The following is a 15,140-nucleotide window of genomic DNA, read 5'->3' on the forward strand; positions in this document are numbered from 1 at the left end:
GTTCAGTGTTCGGTCTCGTTTTTGCTACGCTTATTCCTGTGATCTCCTGCGTGTTCTTTGTTACCTTTTTGGATTTATTAAAGTAGTTTTGTTGATCTCCTTCGTCTTTGTGTGCTCATTACAGCCACAGCGTTGCAATGTCCTTGCTGAATAAAAGTATTTTTTTGTGTTTGATTTTTTCAAAATGGCAGAGGGCATGGCCAGTAGTTTGTCGCTTGTCACCATGGGAACAATGGGGTTGTGTAAAGGGCATAGCTGGCCACGACTCCATTTTATTGGCCCTCCATCACACACACAACTGCACAGTGTGTATGTGAGTCTCCCAACAGTAACAACGTCCAACTAGAGGACAGGGTGAAACCGGCCACTATAAAGAATGAGCGATAAACCCCATTGTGTATGTTTGTTTGGCTTTGGCTCGTGCATTTGGCAGCGCTGCAGTGTTGTGATGTATTCAGTGACTTCTATTGTAAATGCACCTCACACAGCATTGTCCCAATGTTTCAGCCTGAAAAAACTGCAGGTTCTGTCTTTCATGTTTCCAGCTCACAAAGCAATGGCACCCAGTATTCAAACTTTCAACCAGGGACAAAACATTCGGTCCCTCTCGCTGTTGTGGTTTATGTGGTATTTGAATAGGTCTTTCGTAGATACCTGTGTGCCTTCGTCATGCGTTATGTAAGACGTCTTTCAGTGCATGTACTGGTGAAGGGGGTGACTCCCATCATCCCATGTATTGTCTCGCAATGATGTTTCTATCACTTTGATATATTTAAAGGGGCCATATCAAGGAATACAAGATTCTCCAAGCTGCAGAAACTACGCTTACAATGACATTTTATCTCACAAATGCAGTTATTTCCCATAATTGTAACAATTTATATATATTTATCTATCTAACTATTTACCTCACGAATGCTACTTTATTTGCCATAATTGACTTTATATTTTAATCAATGACCTATCTTACAATTGCGACTTAATTTTTCACTTTATGTCTTATAATATACATTTTTATTGCACAATTGCAAGTATATTTTCCATAATTGCAACTATTATATCAGGGTTTCCGTTGTCCGGTAATTACCGGACATTGGCCGGGAAAAAAATGAAATGTCCGACAAAATTAAATCTCTCCGGTCAAATTGTCCGATTAAAATTGCCAAATGATCCCGCCCCCCTAACACAATCTGAATTTGAGAATAAGCCTAAAATGTATAAAGCAAAAATACACAGAACTTTGGCTAAGTTATAAATATAAAGGAACAGGCTCTACCGTTTGAAAGTTATGAAACCACATTGCATGCTGCATTTCAAATAAAGCGCACCCCTAAAACGGCTGTAATATAGACCTAGACAACGAACGATTGAAAGACGTTTCAAATATGGCCAGGCCCAGGCAGACTAGCCTTAAAAGCTTTTTTCAGAGGCCAGACGATGGTGAATCAGGAACATCTCATTATAGCCTAGATGAGTGGCTAATCCGCGCACTTCTACCTACAGTTTTCTTTTCTCTCATCAAAACTAAATAGCATATGTTCATCAGTGCATGGTTACAGTCTATATCAAGCAGGGACACGTTTGTGTGCATTTTATTTTGTGATTTCACCGGAATGAATAGAGAGTCTCCTCAACGGCGATAGATTGAAACGCGCTTCCGAGTGAAGATTGCGCAACTCGCGCAGCGCGTCGTCCATGCAACTGATAGCAGCGGACACGAGCGCTCAGCTTGATTTCAAAAACAACAGATTTTAGCGCTAGATCTCTTATTTAATAGCGAACTAAATTAATAATCTGCTAGTTAACTGGAGATGTTTTATTTATTAGGTACACCGTGCCTCAATGTTTCAAAAAGTGAATGTGTGTGAAACCATAGTAAAAAACAATTGGCGTTGATTGACGCCAATCACACGTTCATGATTTTTTCCGTCTATTTGAAAGTTAAGCTAATAATAACAACATGTTGCATTCTATACGGTCTGATTATGTAATTTTTTAAGTTAAATAGACTCCCTCCAGTTTTCCTCAACTTGACTAATTAAGAGGCGATATTTGACCGGCATATCATCAAAATGTCCGTAAAACGAAACCTCTGCCGGTCACTTTGACCGGCACCATTTTTTTAATAGCGGAAACTCTGTATTATATCTCATAAACGCAACTTTATTTTCTTTAATTGTAACTTTGTATCTTATACTATGACTTTATACTTTTAACTGCCTTATATCTCAAACTCTCTCAAAAGACTTTTTTCTTATTTTAAACTTTGTCACAATTACATTTTTTATTTTTTACTCTTAAGTAGAGACTTAAGTAGAGAAAAAAAACAACACTAAAATGCTATAAAATCATAGAATACGGCTCATTTAAGTCTATGTTTTCTATAGTGAATATTTGAATATCCTTTGAATATTCTCTCCCGAAACAAATCAGTATTTCTAAAAACCATCTGCAGCACTCTATAACAGATATGTGCTTTATTTTAATGAGGAAAATTAAAGTGACTGTTGATAATTTATAGACTCAATAACCCCAGGAGCGTTATCAATTTGCTTCACTAAAGTGAATTATTCCGAACAAACCCTTGCTGTCGGCGCTTGTGTTTTCCCTCTTTCTTTGTTTCACTCTGCGTTCTCATCTCAGCCTCACCCTTTCCCACGGTAAGTATTTCAAAACCCTTTCCTTCTCCTTCTCCATCCAATTGGCTTCTGTTCGCACCAAAGTAGGTCTTATACCAGGTTCAAAGCTCTGAGAAGAGCGTTGGTGTGGATATATGTTTTTTTTTCTGTTTGTGTGTGTGTGTGTGGTGGGTTTTGCTATAATTATGGAAATTTATGAAAACTGGCTCTGGATAACAGCCACATAGGCTGCAATGGACGCCATCTGAGACACACACACACACACACACACACACACACACACACACACACACACACACACACACACACACACACACACACACACACACACACAGTGCCATGGGCTAAGATTACAGGGTGCTGTGTAAACAGGGTCTGGAAGATCCCCTGCAGTCCCAGAACAGAGGCAGAGCTCCAGAACTCCATTAGAACATCTCAGCAAGATTCAAGCAGCCTCCCCCATCCCCTGCCGTACACTCTCTTTTGTGTTATTGAGGGTGTTTAGAGATTTTATTTGTGTTATTATATTGGATAAATTGACTTAGCCAAACAGTAAGACTGTGACAGGTTCATTTACCGTGTTTTGAATGGTGACATGTTCAGCTATTTGCTAAAATGGCCAGCTGTATTGGAGAAAATGCTCAGGCAGGTTTATATACTGTATACGGTATGTTTGTGAGTTAGAACCCGTACCCCCGGGCGTTTTATCCACTCTCGGGTTGTATTAAGAATGTCACGGTTACACTGGAAGTAATAGCTTGGTTTATAGTGTGTGAGTAGGGAGGGAACCAGCTCACACGTTGTGACAAATTTGATCAGTTCCCCTGTTCCCCATCTTGGTTTACCACAAATGCATAATTAAGCTATAAAGAACTGTTCCTCTATATCCATAATATAAAGCAAGTGTGCAAAGAGCCGTCCAAACTCTCGGTGACTTAGCAGTACGGTAAAAATAGAAACGGTTTTTAATATTCCTAATCTAGAGCAGCTACTGAATGAATGATGCTGAGCGGGAATTAGAAGGAAAGCTCTTCTCTCGCTCTCTCTCTCTCTCTCTGAATAATTAAAGAGAGAGGGAGGGGGTGAGCGGTCCCCCAATAGTGCAGAACGGATCCCCTCTCTGACCAGGGCCCTTAGAATCATCTCAGGGCTCAGTGGTTTTACAAAAGCAGAAGAAATATTGTTCAAATACATTTATAAGTAAACCATACAGGTCTGGAACTACATGAAGCATTTTTGGTTCAATTATCCCTTTAAAACCATAAATCGGCAAGGAGGAACGCAACTCACTAGAGGTTTCAAGCCAAGATTGATAACGATTGTTTCTTGAGCATTACAGGATTGTTCTTAAACTCTATTGTAAATATGACGATACGTCAAATCTTTTCAGTGTGTTTTCCAGACAGACATCTCCCTAAAAAACCTACTTACATTTGTTTTACAATCGCTATGACAATTTTTTCAATACTTTTAACAAATTTCCTGAACACTTAACACAGTTAGCACTACATCCGTCTGTGTAAGTTATACTATTAACACATTTCTTGTTACTTTAACATAAAATGCATACAATTAACACACATTTAAAATGCTTGAACTTATTTTACACACAAGCTCAAACAAGACCAAAACAAAGTATTTTTACTGGCAATTTACCAATGCTTTAACACTGTATGTCAGAACAGATAACACCATGTTCTAAACCTAACCTTACAGGCTAAAGTCAAGGTAAACAGCTGTTTATATTGTGAATTGAAATATATCCCCTGTATTTTATTCTATTGTTACTGAGAAACAGCTGATTGAATTATGCAAATATATAAAAAAAAAATCTTTTTTTTTTCTTTATTGCAGCAATTCTGTCTCTGTCTTCGTTTTTTCATTACAGTAACCATTCTATAAAGCACTCTGAGATGAGTCTTTTTTTTATTGAATTTCTGCAACAAAAGACCTAAACCCAACAAAACAAAAATGTAGAGAGGCTTCAAAAGAAACTGCAGTGCAAAACACAATCTATGATCAATACAATATACAGTCTGTTGTATAAGGGCAGACCTGACACATATAAAATAATGCAGTTTCTGTAATTCCATCTGATGTTTGTGTTTTTATGATTGTGCTATGACCGACTAAATCTTCCAGTTGGACGAGAATATATGTTAGTGTTTTGTAAAATGATTTGATTTTGAGACATGTTTGCAGTGTTTTGGTAGACAGTGTATTGTTGCTAGTGTATTATTGTATTTTGAAAATTATTGTTGGAGTTTAGTTTACAACGTGTGATTTTGAGCTTGAAATTAACTGTTTTGCCAATTGTGTGTTGTAGGTGTGTTGGTGCGTTGTTATAGCGATTGTAAAAAACTGTAATACTAAGTGTCTGCTTGCTTCATTTAGTTTTGAAGAGCAGAGAAGGACGGACAGGCGTTTAGGGCTGGTTTTAACAAGACGTGGTCCCTGTTAGGACATACAGGCGATAATGTCCTACACAAATGCAGCGATCCCTAGTGTGTAATCTTGTTGGCAGCTTGAGGGTATTTTCCCTTTATATATATGTGTGTGTGTGTGTGTGTGTGTGTGTGTGTGTGTGTGTGTGTGTGTGTGTGTGTGTGTGTGTGTGTGTGTGTGTGTGTGTGTGTGTGTGTGTGTGTGTGTGTGTGTGTGTGTGTGTGTGTGTGTGTGTGTGTGTGTGTGTGTGTGTGTGTGTGTGTGTGTGTGTGTGTGTGTGTGTGTGTGTGTGTCTGTCTGTCTGTCTGTCTGGTGAAAGCAGCCATGGGATTTACAGCTAATCTGAACAGCAGATGGCAAAACATTAGATATTCTGTTTGAGCTGGAGAATGGATATTTAACAACACTCTCACACACACTTTTTCCCTCGTCATAAACATTGACATATACACAACATGAACTTTGCTATATAAACACACATTCTTGTATAGTGTCACGTGAGCTACTGTGTGTGTATGTGATAATACTCATATTAATCCAGTGACCTGGATTGAGTTTGACTGGAGGAAGCGAAGCTGACGTATCTAGAACACACGCCATTCCACGGCTATCCAGAGAGAGAGAGAGAGAGAGAGAGAGAGAGAGAGAGAGAGAGAGACAACAACCTCCCTCCCTTCTGCTCTCTCTCTCACTCACACACGCTTCTCGTAAGAAAGCAGTATGAAAGCTGCCACAGTATGGACTGAAGACCATACTGAGGACACCCACCGCTGAAAGACACAGGCAAAACGAACAGAAAGAGTTCAAGAAACAACAACAAAGAAGGCACGGGCACATTTAAAAAGGGGAGAAAGGAAAAACAGGCTTGAAAATTGGAGGGAGGGAGCCGTGGAGACGGACCGAGAGAGAGGAACAACCCGTCTGTCTGTGGCGGGACAGCAGACGCTGAACGCTCGCGGACCAGACGCGCACACACACACCATGGTGGTCCAGGCGGCTGTAACGCCCGGTAGGACCCGCAGGCTCCTGCTCAAGCTGCCGGTGGGGACGCTGAGGCGAAATAGCGAGGAGAGGGTAAGACGTGAGATGATCCTTGTGTGTGCACTTGCACTTGTGTGTTTCTGAATGCTGCTGTTTCAAGGTTATCAAGGACTGTCACTTGTGTGTTAGTTTGTGCAGCTGGGGAGAAAATGGAGATGATTAACTGTTTATGTCTTGACTTAGTGGACATGCACCTCCATGAATCCTTTGCACGAAACCTCTGTGTAATTCTATGTGATTTGTGTTGGTTTAATGCTTCAGTTGGCTCTCATGAGGGTCACTATCATCGCTATGGCTTCCTAAGGTCTACAGTTTGAATGACAGTGAAAAGTGTTGCGTAATAGTGTCTGTTCACTGAAGATAAAAGGTATCCACTAGAAATCACCATGTTTATCCCAAAACATGCAGCAGCCTGCCCTGTTATGTGAATCATGTTAGCAGAAAAAAACACTCATACACTACACTTCACGTCACTGTCATTTACTAGAACAGCTGCATGGTAAAAGTTCTGTTCGTACAGATGTGCGTACAGTATGTGACTGTGCACACATAGTTTTGCTTTCTTTCTGTGTGTGGGTGTGTAGCCTACATCTCTATTTATATTTGTGTGTGTGGGTGGACATTTTGGGCCATCAAAATAACTAATAATTAAATATTCATAGAGATCCATACTCTATCACAAATGTAAATTAGCATGATGATATCAAGCCTACCATGTCAGGCAGATCAAGTGCCCGATATATAATAAAGTCATTATAGTTCTAAATAGTATTGATATTATTTAATAATAATTTAATATAACAGATTGACAGACATATACTGTATGTGTCTAATTATGAAAATATTAACATGGATAATTAATAATAAATTGTTGATATTATTTAATCATATTTATGATTAATAATTTAAATATTATATTCATTCAATCAAATCGATATAGTTAGAATATTTATTTATATATGCACTGTATCTTTGTATGTGCAATTAAATACCATTGAATTTGTATGATGTGTATATATATATATATACACACACATACATACATTGGTCCCCATCAGCCATCAAAAAATGACCACTACTATTAAACTATCTTCACATGACATAAAAAGAACATGTACATCTCTTTCTGAAGTAGCCTACATTCATGGCTTTTACATATTGTGTTGTGTGCTAATTTGATTCAAGTCCTGCTCTAAAATTGCAAGAAATGTTTAATATTTTACAATGCCGTATTACGCAGTCTCTCTCTCTCTCTCTCTCTCTCTCTCTCTCTCTCTCTCTCTCTCTCTCTCTCTCTCTCTCTCTCTCTCTCTCTCTCTCTCTCTCTCTCTCTCTCTCTCTCTCTCTCTCTCTCTCTCTCTCTCTCTCTCTCTCTCTCTCTCTCTCTCTCTCTCTCTCTCTTGCATGCAAACTCACATGCAAAAACTGACTCTAAATACTTTACACTCTCTATAATATCCAGCGCTGTGAGATAGAATGTGAATCTGTGTGTGTGTAACTCAGATTCACTGTGATTCTTCATTACAGTGAAAGCAGCTTTACAAAACTCTTGTTTCCACCGTCAGCAATGCTGAGCCGGCGGGCTGCAGAATCCATCCACTTAACTAATCTAACACGAATGCCATTAGTGCTCTCCACAAAACTGTACCGTGACTAATGTGAGATTCTCTTGATAGCCGTTTTTAAAGGCTGCTCTCCATTGAATGCGTGTGCAAGCACGTGCCAGAATGGACACAGTAGTTGAGACTAAAGCTTCTTAGTTTTGGCCCGGACCAGCTGGAGAGGAACACACTACCATCTGAGATGCTACTTTACCTGCTGGGATAAGTTAATAAAAGAGATTGGCATCTTAATCTGAAGTCCTGCTGACTGATGTCAGATACACATGGGACATATATTATTTATATATATATATATATATATATATATTTATATATATATATATATATATATATATATAATTTGATCCCCTGCTGATTTTGTAAGTTTGCCCACTTGTAATGAAGGGTCTATCATTTTTATGGTAGGTTTATTTTAATAGATATAGACAGAATATCAACCATAAAAATCACGAAAAAACTAATTATATAAAGGTTGTAAATTGATTAGCATTTGATCGAGTGAAATAAGAATTTGATCCCCTACTAACCAGCAAGAATTCTGCCTAGCACAGATTGGTTATGTGTCCATGTGAAACACAGATTTGTCCTGTCACTTTAAGAAAGTACTCCTAATGTCCTATTGTCAGTGGACACAGAATCTGTATCTTCCATTCCAACCTCTCCACCACCATGGGCAAGACCAAAGAGCTGTCAAACGTCAGGGACCAGATTGTAGACCTGCACAAGGCTGGAATGGGCTACAAGACCATCAACAAGAAGCTTGGTGAGAAGGAGACTTTTATTGGTGTGATTATTCAGAAATAGAAGAAATACAAAATGAAAAATCAATCGCCTTCGGTCTGTAGCTCCATGCAAGATCTGGCCTCATGGTTTAAGGATGATCATGAGAAAGGTGAGGGATCAGCCCAGAACTACACGGGAGGAGCTAATGTTCTCAAGGCAGTTGGGACCACAGTCACCAAGCAAACCATTCCTGCAGCACCCGCGAGGTCCCCCTGCTCAAGAAGGTACAGGCCTGTCTGAAGTTTTGCCAATGAACATCTAATGATTCAGAGAAGGCTTGGGAGAAAGTGCTGTGGTCAGATGGGACCAAAATGTAGCTCTTTGGCATCAACTCGGCGTCCCCAAGAACACCATCCTGGCAGTCAAGCATGGATGTGGAAACATTATGCTTTGGGGCTGTTTCTCTGGTAAGTGTACAGGACGACTTCACTGTATTGAGGGGCCGATGAACGGGGCCATGTACCGTCAAATCTTGTGCGAGAACCTCCTTATTTCAGCCACAACACTGAAGATGGGTCTTCCAGCATGAAAATGATTCAAAACATACCGCCAAGGCAACAAAGGAGTGGCTCAAGAAGAAGCACATTAAGGTCTTGGAGTGGCCTAGCCAGTCTCCAGACCTTGATCCTATAGAAAATCGGTGGAGGGAGCTGAAACTTTGAGTTGCCAAGTGACAGCCAAGAAACCTCAAGGTTTTTGACAGTATCTGTAAAGAGGAGCGGACCAAAATCCCTCCTGAGATGTGTGCAAACCTAGTGACTATCTACAAGAAACGTCTTACCTCTGTGCTTGCCAGTAAAGGTTTCTCCACCAAGTACTAAGGCATAGTTTGCTTGGGGATCAAAAACGTATTTCACTAACTGAAATGCAAAATAAATTTATAACCTTAATATAATGTGTGTTTTTTTTGGATTTTCTATCCGTTAAAATAAACCTACCATAAAAATGATAGACCCTTCATATCTTTATAAGTGGGCGAACTTACAAAATCAGTAGGGGATCAAATAATTATTTCCCCCACTGTATATATATATATATCCATCTGCAGAATTCCATCTCTCAATTTATTGCCCACTCTCCCACTTTCTCTCCCAGTTCTCCAGCTGTCTGTTGCAAGAAGGCATGTTTAATCCATCGTATGTCCATATGGGTCATAACCAGGGTGCAGATGTCTACCATCCTGTTTAACCATCAATTATGAGCTGTCAATCAGAGGACCACCGAAGAAGCATATGGTTCATTCAACCAAAATCCGTCCCGACTGATGAGTTGAATTATATGAAGCTGCCAGTCATCCAAAATCTGTTCACTTTTAGACTAATGAAACACGATAGAAGTCTTTGCCTTGTGTTTTCATTAGAACGTGTCTTCGGGCTGTTCAGTGCCTTTAAGAGGAAGCGCTGGTCTTAATAAAGGGCTGTGGTGTGTTGTGTGTCTGTCTCACTGGGTTGTGTGATTGGCTCTTTTGAAACACGGTTGTAATTTAGGGATTTCCTGTGAGGATGGCAGACAAGGTTTTTTGGGGGGACGGCAGCGGTTGATAAGGCATAACCATTGGTATTAGCAGACAAAGCGATTTAATCAAAGGAACAAGGGCTTCATTCTCCTTCTCTGATTACCGGGCTTCTCAAACTCCCCTCCTTCCCCTCATTGTTTTTTTCCCTTCCCCTTTTCTTTTGTTTTTGTGCTCTGCCATCTCTCATTTTCATCTGTTTGAGTGATTTCGACTCACAGCTCCCACAGACAGCAGACATACACCACAGGATAATCACAGAGTGAGACAGACTTAGTCAGAGAGAACAAGTTGTTTTGAATCTCACAAAAACATGTCCACGTTTACCCCAAAATCGAACCGAGAAAAAAAGCTATGATATTAATATTATTTTACAATTATTTTCATGATGCACATTTTTTCCCAAATTCTCATTACTACAGATAAAAGTAAATATTAAAATTATCAATTATAATATATAATAAAATATATTTTTGCATTACATTAATACGTATTGAAGGGGAAATTAATATAAGTGTCATGAAAATAATGTCACAATGCAAAAACTGTAATGGTCTGTTAACAGTCCTCATTTTATTTAAGCCAGATATTACTTATTTCTTATGGTTTCAGGGTAAAATATCACCTGTACATGTTCTAGGTGAGGTTCACCCTTCAAAACTCGATGATTAGACTCCTATTAACTTAATAGCGTAATTTGAATTGAATACATGTGTGTGTTTGTGAATGTGTGATGTTTCTTCACAGAAGGTTAATATAATCATTTAGCTGCAGTGCTTTCCATAGGAGTAAAGTCTTTACGCTTGTTGGACATTTGTGACAGAAAAATATGCTCTGCTTCATTAGCCTATGACAATGAAAGAAGCCCTATCTTTCTCTCTCTTGCCTCTTTTCCCTTTTTCCCTCCACTCATCTCTCTTCACGCCTCCTTCAACTGCCCTACTCTTTTACCCACATAATTATATCATTCATTTACCTTTTCATGCTCCACTGTTATATTTCCTATCCTTTCAGCTTCCCACTTCCTTCCTCTCCTCCTCCTCATTTCCTTTTTTTTTTTTTTGAGGTCGAGTTACAAATTTATCTCAGCATGTTCTTCTGCTGTGATATGGTGTGACCAGTGGCAGCTTTCGATGGCAGATTTCCAATCCAGTGCTTAGCGAAACAACAGTAGCAGTTTGGCTGTGGAAAACTGTTCATGTTTTGTGGGCTGCCGGGGTTCTCCTTGGAGACCCTTTGTTGCATTGGGTGGAATCACGTGTGCGTGCGTGTGCGTGTGTGTGTGTGTGTGTGTCTTTAATTGGGTCTTGTTTTGTGTGCTCCATAGAGTTTGTCTCTGGGCAGTGCTCTAACTCTCGGCTGCTCGGCTAAAGCAAAGTGCTAATTGAGCCTTGTTAAATGTAACCGTTCTGTTGCCTCCCATTAGGAAGCAGGTCAGGCATGATGCAGAGAAAATGTGGATTAATATGCAAGTATGGGCTTGAGCTTGCGTAATGTCAGCTGTTCTTTAAAATGCTCAAAGTAACACATTTACTGTTGCTAATGCACTTGTGCCATGTCTGAAGTCAAGAATGTGTTGAAGTGTGTGTTGTATTGTCTTTATTGATTTAAGATTCTGTACAAGTTCTCAAACACAAATGCTACAAGGCAAGCTATTGCCATACATTTCATGTTTTGTGTTGTTTATTTTTCTAAATGTTTCATGAAATTACCTTTAACTGCCTCTGGTCAACTCTTTGAAGAAAATCTTGCTGATCAAGTTAAAGTTTAATGGCAAATTTGAAGAAACTATCACTCTGTCAGTTTTGTTTCCTGCTGAAAGAATAATAATAATAATTTTGTACCAGCCTAAGATCATTGTTAGCTAGTCTCCTAGCCTGTCCAGGCTGTATTTTGACTGAATTTTAGAAAGATTTTAGGGGATTTTCAGCTGAAGACTAGCTTGGCCAGATTGAGAAACCCAGTAAACCAGCTTATAGTTGAAAGTTGTCAAAATCGAAATTCACCTGATCTTATTGTTAAATATTAATCCATGCATATGTTTAATTTCTTAAAAATGTGAGTTTTTTTTATTTTTTATCAAAATGCCATCAATCCAATCAACAACCGATGGATAAAACCAAGTCTTCGCCCTTCAGTTTTTTTATGCCGGTCACAATATGCAAGCAAAGATGTGATGCTATTTATATTAAATTCTGACTTTACACAAGTTGGTTTTTTTCTCAGTAGTTACCAACATTAAAGCATCATTGTCTTCATATTTATGGCCTCTGGCAGAGTTGAAGATTCTATCTAAGTAAACATCCAAATATTTTGTACTAATGACATAGTTGATAAATCGATCATTTAGAACAGGCACATCATCATGTTCTAGCTTTTTCACTTGTGCCCCCAAGAAATCCAGACATAGGCACGCACACACCAAGCTGCCGCTATCTTTTTTATTGTCTTCCTCTCCATTTAGACATCCCCTCAAGCTCAAACTGATTTTCAGAGGAAAAAGCATCCCATAACACACACACACACACACACACACTCATGCCCATGCACACATATACCCCTCACAGACTTCAGCATGCGAATGCTGCAATATCAGCTGCCCTAGAGCAGTCTGAGGAATAGAAATTAATTCCTCCTTACACACACACAAACTTTATCATATCAGTGGAAGATTTCAAGTGTGTTCTAACTGCATTGAATCACCTAATTATGTTAGAATGGAATGCAGCTCAGCCACACACACACACACACACACACACACACACACACACACACACACACACACGCACACACACACTTCCACATATTAGTAGAACATTTCAGCTGTGCTCTGACTGCTTTCAATCACCTAATATATGTTAGAATGGAATGCAGCTCAGCCATACACACACACACACACACACACACACACACACACACACACACACACAATCTCTTTGCATGTCTGAGAAAATAAAGCTTTTTTAAATGACTCCAACCTCTATGTGAACTTGACGTCTACTGGACTGGTTTCAATTAAATCTCATGTTCTGTTCCCAGAAACACCAGTGCATGGTCCCAGGGTCAGTTGGGGTCACATTCGTCCCCCAAAACAGGATGCATCACCCCCCAAAATGTCCCAAATGTTCCTTAGACATGAACAAGTACCGAGCTTTGTGCTAAAAATAAGAGTAGAGAATGGATCATTTCACATGCACTGGAACAGGCCTGTCATAGAGCATTATACACAACCACACATACATTTTGACTCATCTTTCTCTCTCAATAGACTATTCATGCGCCTGGGTATCTAGGGAGGAAATGCATGTGCTTTCTGCTGGTGGCCTTGGATTGGAGTTACACCAGGCTTAATTCTACCGGCTCAGTGTGTGTGTGTGTGTGTGTGTGTGTGTGTGTGTGTGTGTGCGGCCGCCTCCTCTGCTCTCTCGCGGGTTTGCGCTATTACATTATAATCCTCATAAATATTTATGCTCACAGAAAGATTCAGGAGCAAACACTTATTAGCCTATATGCAAAATGAAGTAGGTCACCGCGCGCACGTGCACTCACATACATATATGCAAGTGCACATAAACTTCAAACAGCTTTGTTGCACTGAGACAGCAAGTCTCTCTCCCCCCTCTCTCTCTCCCTTTTACAACTCTATTTCTCTTTTTTAATTCTGTCACATGGTACTGAAGATGCCAGAGGTTCTTTGTGTGTGTGTGTGTGTGTGTGTGTGCAGTCTATCTTCTGAAACCCAGGGAAATGCTGTGGTATTCAGTGATTTTACACAATGCTCAAACTTGGTCATGCACACACACACACACACACACACACACACACACACACACACACACACACACACACACACACACACACACACACACACACACACAGAGAGAGAGAGAAGATTGAGAACTACCTCCTTTTTAAATATTTGATCCTCTTCCTCCACACAATAGCCGCTCACACACGTTCACACATCTAAATGACAGTCTCACCACTCACCCCTCAGGAAGAAGCACCTGGTGACTCATAAAGAATCACGAATTAAGGAACATGAATTCTGAACACAGCAGGAAACTAAGGACTATGCATGTTTCATGGATGCTGCTTTATTGTTGGATAACTTGTTTTTTATGTCCTTATTTCCTTCAAAGAAAAAACACATTACTTACATGCTCAACTTTCACAACATCACTCAAATTTTTTTTTTTGTCCAAATTTCTGCTCCTCCTTCTCCTAGTTACCACATAGCAACACCCTAGTGACATGCAGTAACTTTTGTTTGGGCAAACACTACTCGTTATTTTCATTAATCTTGGTATGGTTTTTTGGCAGCATTTCCCAGAAGCAAATAGATGTTATGTAATTCTACACAAAACCCTTCAAACACAATAAATTTCATCAAATTAAAAGTAAAATTCATGTGTTTTCTCAAAGGATCTGTTTTTTTTATTCACATTGAACAGAATTCAAGGAGAAACATCTGCATTTTGTAACAGGTCATTAAACATTCAGTCAAAGCTATTGAGACGGTTCTTAGGAATTCTGTTTCTCTCTCTCTCTCTCTCTCTCTCTCTCTCTCTCTCTCTCTCTCTCTCTCTCTCTCTCTCTCTCTCTCTCTCTCTCTCTCTCTCTCTCTCTCTCTCTCTCTCTCTCTCTCTCTCTCTCTCTCTCTCATGTATCTTCATGAATACTCTCACATTTATGCTTTACAGTAGTACTATCACTCTTCCCATCAGGTTTATTGTGCAAACTCAATATGCATGGCAGGAGAGTAGCATGAATAAGTTATTGCAATTCTTTACCCTGTTGTCCTGGTTCTATAGGCCTGTATTTACCCCTTAGTACCACCACAGCATGCAGACAAATATAAGTGCATGTGCTTCTGTGCTCATTCATTAGACTCCAGCTGACTGTTAGTGAATGAGGTTTGGTGTCACACAGTGTCATTTCACTCTCTGTACGCATATGATTTTACTATTTTGAACAAGTGCATTTCTCTCCCTGCACCACAGAAATGTTTATGTTAGTCTTTGTGTAGCCTTGTAAATCCTTGCAGAGTATCACCATGGTATCTATATTTTCTTTCAAAATGCCACAATTATTGTT

At 39.5% G+C, this 15,140-nt stretch overlaps 1 protein-coding gene across 6 annotated transcripts in view; it reads left to right on the forward strand.

Annotated features, from left to right (window-relative positions):
* The window catches only part of frmd4a (FERM domain containing 4A), a 183,991-nt gene that overhangs the window by 93,833 nt on the left and 75,018 nt on the right, over positions 1 to 15,140 (forward strand). The window contains exon 1 of one of the 6 annotated variants that reach the window (XM_077193666.1): positions 5,637 to 6,158. The exons of 3 other annotated variants lie outside the window; for them this stretch is intronic. In XM_077193666.1, the coding sequence (XP_077049781.1) occupies positions 6,066 to 6,158 (93 nt within the window). In that variant the 5' untranslated portion in view covers positions 5,637 to 6,065. Of the gene's footprint in view, positions 1 to 5,636; positions 6,159 to 15,140 lie in introns of those variants that run through there. 2 more of the 6 variants (XM_077193669.1, XM_077193665.1) reach the window with 2 other exon arrangements.

The sequence above is a fragment of the Siphateles boraxobius genome, unplaced genomic scaffold, assembly GCF_051911475.1.
Source record: "Siphateles boraxobius isolate OS27281-9 unplaced genomic scaffold, OSU_SipBor_1 31, whole genome shotgun sequence".
Lineage (NCBI taxonomy): Eukaryota > Metazoa > Chordata > Actinopteri > Cypriniformes > Leuciscidae > Siphateles > Siphateles boraxobius.